The sequence below is a fragment of the Myotis davidii genome, unplaced genomic scaffold, assembly GCF_000327345.1.
Source record: "Myotis davidii unplaced genomic scaffold, ASM32734v1 scaffold221, whole genome shotgun sequence".
In the NCBI taxonomy this organism is placed as follows: Eukaryota; Metazoa; Chordata; class Mammalia; order Chiroptera; family Vespertilionidae; genus Myotis; species Myotis davidii.
This window is the reverse complement of record NW_006293349.1, coordinates 7,302,810-7,310,183: the sequence shown is the minus strand read 5'-3', so window position 1 is coordinate 7,310,183 and position 7,374 is coordinate 7,302,810. Positions and strand designations below refer to the sequence as shown.

The following is a 7,374-nucleotide window of genomic DNA, read 5'->3' as shown; positions in this document are numbered from 1 at the left end:
CTAACCCACTGAGCCACACTGGCCTGGCCTGACTCCTCTTTTGATCTACTTAAAAGTTAGTCCCTCCGTCATAAACCTATTTGCCAGACCTCCTAACAAATAGACTGGTTGGAGATCAGCTCTTGCTGTGTCCCCTGCCGGCCACCTGTTTTAGGTGTTAGCGCGTCATGAAGTGCCTGAAAGCACGAGTCTGGAAGAGCAGAGGGCTGAGCTGTCAGAAAATAGAATAATCTCCTTGGCCTACTCCAGGGTTGTGAGGTGGCTTGTATCATCAGGTCATCACAGGAAGGATGAGTAAGATTCATCATGAATCCATGAATCTCTGGAAACTAAAACGCAGGCTAGTTTAGGAGAAACCTCAAAGGCAGCATGCAGACTTTGGCTGCCACTGTCATGGTGCAGAGGCTGGATGTTTGTGGGGGAGACCGTGCGCGCATTCGGTTTGGCCAGCTTCTGCTGAGCACCTAGTTTGTTGCTGCTCTAGGGACAGCGGGAGTGAGACCCGGGCTTGGTCCTGGGAGTTCTCAGGCTGGGAGGGAAGATGTCACAGGAGTGTCCGCTGGTGGCAGCGATGGCTCTGCACGGAGCACTGGCTGTGCGTGGCCAAGCCTTGTGCCTGCCCGGGCTGTGTTGACTTGCATTACCTTGAATTCTCTTATCGGTTCTCTAAGCTGAGTATTACTATCGCCGATGTACAGATGGGGAAGCAATTTCCCCCCTGCATGTTATTGTACTGCCTCTGAGCACAGCATGTGAAAGGCCTTGCCAAGGACGTAGAGTGGGGAAGAATTCAGTTTGGCTCTGCTATGCACTGATGGGGTCTGGAGGAAATTTTGTAATTTATTTGAGCCACAGTTTCTCATCTATAAAACAGAACTAACAGTGTCTACTTAGACCTCACTGTCAGCATCCTCAGAAAGGCCTTACCTGAGCACCCTAAGGAATTTTATTCCCATCTTCCCAGTCACTTGGTCCCATCACCCTGTTTTAATTTTGTTGTCACCATCTGAAATGATCTTACTGTGTCATTTGTGTTCATGACCACTGTTGGCCTCCTACTTGAAGGCAGGGACTGGGCCTTTCAGAGTTACCCTCCCGTCCCCACACGTTGGTTCCTGGCACATAGTAGGCATTCAGTAAGTATTACATGAATGGGAAGTGTGTAGGCCACAGGGAATGGAGATAGAAAGAAGAAAAGGACCGTACTTATGTTCAATGTCCTTGTGAAAAATTTTAGAAAGAAAACAAATCATTGAAAGCTTTGAGCTATGCAGTACGGGTAGGTAGAATGGTTCAGATGGGTGTTTTTCAGCCATTACTGAAGGCTTGAAAATAAATTCAGTTCCATCGTCTAGTGCATGATGGGCCATCCTTGACCGGAGCTGACCTTCCCTAGCAGGAGGGCGAGGCCAACAGGACACAGACTCAGAAAATGGGATCTCGCGTGCATGGGCCTGGGGGAGATGCTGAGGGAAACGTGTAAGTGGAACTCGCCTGAGTAGGTGTCTGGCCTTCGATCTCTCCCAGGCGTGAGCCTCAGAGGGTGTGCTGTCTTGCTGTGTCTCCCAAAGGCCCCCGCGGCCACACTGACCTGCTTACTGTTGCCCTGGTTGCAGGACTCTGAGAAGCGCACTCCGCTGCACGTGGCCGCGTTCCTGGGAGATGCCGAGATCATCGAGCTCCTGATTCTTTCAGGTAAATGCCAGCCGTGCGTCCAGCCACCCGCAGATAACTGCCAGCGACCCGCTAATTACGGTGACCACCTGAAGGACCGCAAACAGTTTCTTTATGGGGCTCATGGAAGTTTATTTGATCAGCGATTTTGTAACTAAATGTGTAAGAAGTGCAAGAAGTTGTTCTTTTTAAAAATATATATATATTTGATTTTAGAGAGGTAGGGAGAAGGAGAGAGAGATAGAAACATCAGTGATGAGAGAGAATCATTGATTGGCTGCCTCCTGCATGTCCCCTAATGGGGATTGAGCCTGAAACCTGGGCATGTGCCCTTGACTGTAATTGTACCCAGGACCCTTCAGTCCATAGGCTGACACTCTATCCACTGAGCCAAACCGGCTCGGGCGCAAGAAGTTGTTCTTATTGAAAAATGACATCTCCAGCAAAACTTATGTGTGGTTTGAAAATCTGATTCCTGACTGTTTATCAGGCCCAGCATGGTAGGTGAGACCAGCGTATTCGGATGTCTTTAGAAAAGAACAAACAGGCAAGCTGGTTCCTTAGAGTCTATATGAAGAGACAAATGTGTGTATATGTACATAGATCTGAATTGCACTGCAAAACAATGCTTTGTTCTGTTTATGGACCTATGACTATGGCTGTGTAATAAAAATATAAAAACATGCAAGGAAAAGAAACATTAATTTCTGGACAGTGGTTACTTACTTCTGAGGAGGTAGGCTGAGTGAGGGGTGTTTTCAGGGAAGGGCGTAAAAGAGGCTACAACTCTGGAAAGTATTCCATTTTCTAAAAATTGGAAGCAAATTTGGCAAATGTGTTAAATCTGATTTGCATGTGCACTGGTCTTTGCGATATTCTCTTTATTTTTCTATGGATTTTAAGTCTTTTGTCTGAGTTAAAAACACCAAGGCTTTCACTTTTGGAAACCTGTGTGCTTGGCACCTCCCACCGGGCAGGTTTCTGAAATCAGTATGTGTTCTCTGCCTTGAGCGTTTGCCAGACAAGGCCCGGGAATGAGTCTGAGCACGTGCACGCGTCCTGGGGTGGATCACGTGCGGATCCGCTGCCTTTCCTCCTCCCTTCTGTTGGGGAGGATGAAACTTGGACTGTGCAAAGGCCTGCACTGAGGCTCAGCCTCTGTTTGCTGTAGCAAAGGGAACTGTAGAACCCAAAGTGAGCTGCGCACGGTGGGAGCTGATGCAGATGTGGAGGACACTGTGGGAAGGAAACAGAATTGTGCTGGGATCCCTGGCCGGTTTTGCTCAGCGGTTGGCCTGTGGACTGAAGGGTCGCAGGTTAGATTCCAGTCGAGGGCACTTACCTTGGTTGCAGGCTCCATCTCCAGCCCTGGTAGAGGCACATGTGGGAGGCAACCAATTGATGTGTCTCTGCCACATCAATGTTTCTCTCTCTCTTTCCTTCACCCTTCCTTCCACTCTTTCTAAAAATCATTGGAAAAAATACCCTTGGGTGAGGATTAATAAACAGCCCAACAAAAACAACAATTGTGCTGGGACACACAGGAAGGTTACATTGGCTCCTGGTGCTGTGTCCCTTCGAGCTGGGCTTTCCCGGACACAGGTGCTCTGTGCCTTAGACCTGCGGCCTGCGCTCCTGGCCGTTGCCTGGCGCTTGGTGGGAGTCTGTGGGGCGTCCTTGTGTTCCTGAGAGCAGGCCTCCTCTGACAGTTCTAAGATGTTCCAGGGCCGGAGGCCAAACAAGCACGCATTGTTCAGTGTTGGCGCGGACCAAGGCTCAGGGCCAGCGCGCACCTGGCCGGCTGCCCCGGCGATAGAGACTTGGCCCGTGGAAAATTGTGGGCGGAAACCGGTGGGGTGTAAAGTCAAGGACTTTGTGGTATGACACCTGCTGGTCCCCACTGGCTGTCCTCACCACCCAAATGTATGAAGAGACACCTCAGAGCCTCGAAAAATATTAGGTTCATGAATGTGCGAATTCAGAACTTTGTCTTGGACCCCAAGCTTGGTTTTTGTCTGTTTTCCACACCTGAAAGGGGAGGTTTTATTTCCGCAGCATGAAGTTGACCCTCTGTTTTCCTTAGGTGCCTCTACATGGCATGGAGTCCACCAGCCATTTTTTTAAATATGTTTTTATTGATTTCAGAGTGTAAGGCAGAGGGAGAGATAGAAACATCAATGCTGAGAGAGAATCATTGATCATTGCCTCCTGCATGCCCCACGCTGGGGATCAAGCCTGAAACCCAGGCATGTGCCCTTGACCGGAATCAAACCCAGGACTCTTCAGTCCTCAGGCTGACGCTCTACCCACTGAGCCAAATCAGCTCAGGTTAGGGCCAGCCGCTCTTAAATGTGGCTCACTCAGTGCAGCCTGGAGAATATATCTTGATCTGTACACCTCTTTGTCTTGGGATTCTGAGCTGTTAACCTCTCCAGTATAATTTTGGGCGGCACGTGACATGGAATTTCTCCTCCCCCATTAAATTAGAAAGATTTAGGGTCCGAGAGAGCATTGGGAAGGTTCTTGATAAATTTTACTCAACTGTGGAAGCTTTAGGTAAGCGCTTGGAATTCACATGGCTTTAGTTTTCCCTTAGGAGTCCTGTATCCAGTTGTATATTATATTCCTAAAGAAATGGCACTGTAAGAGCAGGACGAGTTCATCTCTGAGCTTACATCTGGCAGCTGACCCTTTAGGGCAGCAGTTCTCAACCTGTGGGTCGCGACCCCTTTGGCGGTCGAACGACCCTTTCACAGGGGTCGCCTATGACCATCCTGCATATCAGATATTTACATGACGATTCATCACAGTAGCAACATAACAATTATGAAGTAGCAACGAAAATAATTTTATGGTTGGGTCACAACATGAGGAACTGTATTTAAAGGGCCAGAAGGTTGAGAACCACTGCTCTAGGGACTCCATCCAAACTCTTCTCCAACTTCCTAGGGAATGAGGTGTTAATGACTCCCTCGTTGGACAAATAATTTGGCTTTGCCAGAATAGCCATTACAGCTGTGTTCTCTATTGTATTAACTGCAGAGTGTAGCGGTAACCCAACCCCATTAATCCCTCCCGACATTGCCTCCTGTTAGCCAGGCGGATGGAGCCCCGAGGCCCCTGAGCAGAGAGGAGTAGGCCTTGCGAAATCCCGAAATCCCGCTTCCTGTAGCTGCTGGAGCGGACTCTGGTGTTACCTCCCCACCTGACACTAGCTTCTGTTGGGAGCTGGCCTGTCAGGCTCCAGTCAGAGAGAAGGCCAAGAGCTTGCTGTGGCCCAGAGCTGCATGCATGAGACCAGGGTGCACCCGTGAGTGGATGAGAGTTAAGGGACAAGGTTGCAGTGCAGGAAGCGGAGCGCACGGGAAACACAACCCCAGTGACAGCAGCTGTAGAGAAGCTGGGATGCACAGGGGTTAGCGCCCGGGGCTGGAGGAGTAACATTGAATCCTCACCCTCTGGCATGGGATGTGTGAGGTGTAAGTACGAATCCAAAATAGTGAGTCATTTGCATGTAGGCCACCCAACAAGGGGAGTTCCGGTAAAGGGATTTCCTGTGATCTTTCAAAACGTGAAAGATCTCCCCACGCAAATTGTCTCCTGGGCCCCGGCAGGCCATTGTTCTGATGCTCTTGTGCATAACAAATACTCACTCCTTAACGTTGGACTTGGTTTGTGTGTGTGGGATTTTCCACCCCCAAGAGGTGAAGGTGATTAAACCAGGCAGTGCTGGTTTTGCCCCCAGAGGTGGTGATTATCAGGGGATGAGCCATTTCTGGTGGGCATGGCAACCGGCTCCAACGGCAAGTCCAAGGGGAGTGCTGAAGATGCTCTGAGCGGTTGCCACGTCCACGGGATTATCATACACGCTTCCAGAGTCACTGCTTCGGAGGACACTGCTCCTGGGCTGTAATAAGATTTGGTCTCTGCGTGAAAAAAATCAATAGCGAGCCCATTTCATTATATCCTAATCATGTTTCATATGATTTCTGGTCTATCCTTGTTTGTTTCTGTAATTAAAAGCCAAACTGGGGATACATCAGCCTTCAGAATCAGTTATCCTCTTTGACCTCTAAGCGTTTTCAGTCCCTCGTGTACCTTTGGTCTTTGTTCTACTTTTTCCTAGACGACAGGGCTAAGAGAACAGACATGTCGCCTCTGGAAAAGACGCTCAGAGCTCCCGTTACTCCTGCTCTGTGAACATACAACCAGGTGGTACTAGGGGTGAGACGAAAAGCACACTTAACTCGCAGTTAGGGTTCATGCCTGACAACTGTGAGCTGGGTCTCTGTTTCTGAAGAATCAGGAGAGCCTACCATTTAAAGAATAATCATTCAAGCTTCAGATGTCCTTGGGCACACCACATCTGCCTTTAAATCACTCGGCATGCAGGCCCTGTGTCCTTCGGTGCCCCATGGCGCCTGACGGGCAGATAAATAACAGGGAGCGCCCTTTAGAAAAATCAGTTATAAATACTCAACCGCCTACGTCTCCCGCTGACATGTAAACAAGGCTGGATGTGTTCCGGAAAGAGGAAGCCAGTGGCAGGGATGACACTGATGAAATACAGCCTGGTCCCCGTTCAGATAACTCTGCTGTTGTCTTAATAATTCAGCTTTCCTGGAGGACGAGTGGAGGGACAGGGGACTCAGCGGTGACCGTGAGAAGCCCCTTCCCAGCTCTGTGATGAGCTTTCAGTACCCGGAGCCGCAGGGAAGCAATGCTGGGGTGTGTTACACATGAGGGGGTGAGGGGGGCTTGCTTTATGAGCTCAGCCAGCTCGGGGTCATTTTTCTCCTTGAGAGAATTTTAATATTAAAAGCCACACTGGGATCTACATACAACTGAAAGTTTTCAGAATACATAAATAAAAATTATCATAACACAATGCAAATGTCTATAAATTATAAGGACAAACAAGAATAGAAGAATAAGGGAAACAGGCGAAGCATCTGAACAGGCAGTTCTCGGAGAATGAATGATGAGTGGGCAGGAGACAAGCGTTAGCAGATACCCAGCCGCACTATTAAACAGGAAAGCACCGCAACGAGATGCCGTTTTCCTCTCATCGGATTTGCAATATTTTCAATGGCTATAACTCCAAGTTATCTCCTTTAGGAACATGATATAGAGCCTTCTAATGCCGCACACACAGCCAGAGCAGCTTGTATGTCATGGGGGTGGGGAGGGAGGGAGGAGAGGGAAGGAGGAGAAGGGGGCAGGGAGAAGGAAGAGAGGGAGGTTGAAGGTAAAATTCTGACATGCGGTGGCCAGGCAGGTGGACTCGGGTCTGGGCATGTGCTACACGCAGGCACCCTGCCCTCAGGAGTGTCCTGGTTGGCTGGCTGATGATGGAGCTATGTGGGATGAGCTGTTTAGGGTCACAAAGTGGCAATGACAGAATGGCATTTGGAGTCAACGAAAGGTTCCCGGAGACAGAGCGCTGCCCTCTGCGTGGCGTGGCTTCCCCATCGCAGCGGACGGGGCGGGGGGTGGGGGCTGCATTTGGGACCAGCACAGTGGCTGTGGAGACAGGAGAGCATGAGAGGAACATTAAGACGCCCGCATGGAACACATCCTCAACTGGAAAGTTCCTTTTCAGTTGGACTGTTCCACCAACAGCCTCTTGCTATGTATTATCCTTATTCCCTGGCCTGAGCCGTAGGAAAATCCTGGAGGGTGCTGGGTGGACCACTTTAT

The 7,374-nt window shown here is 49.5% G+C and overlaps 1 protein-coding gene across 3 annotated transcripts in view; it reads left to right on the top strand.

Moving 5' to 3' along the window:
- Positions 1–7,374, top strand: part of ANKRD44 (ankyrin repeat domain 44) — a 131,401-nt gene that overhangs the window by 22,826 nt on the left and 101,201 nt on the right. For all 3 annotated transcript variants that reach the window (XM_015566105.1, XM_015566103.1, XM_015566104.1), the window contains exon 2: positions 1,617–1,695. In XM_015566105.1, coding sequence (XP_015421591.1) covers positions 1,617–1,695 — 79 coding nt within the window. The remainder of the gene's footprint in view (positions 1–1,616; positions 1,696–7,374) is intronic.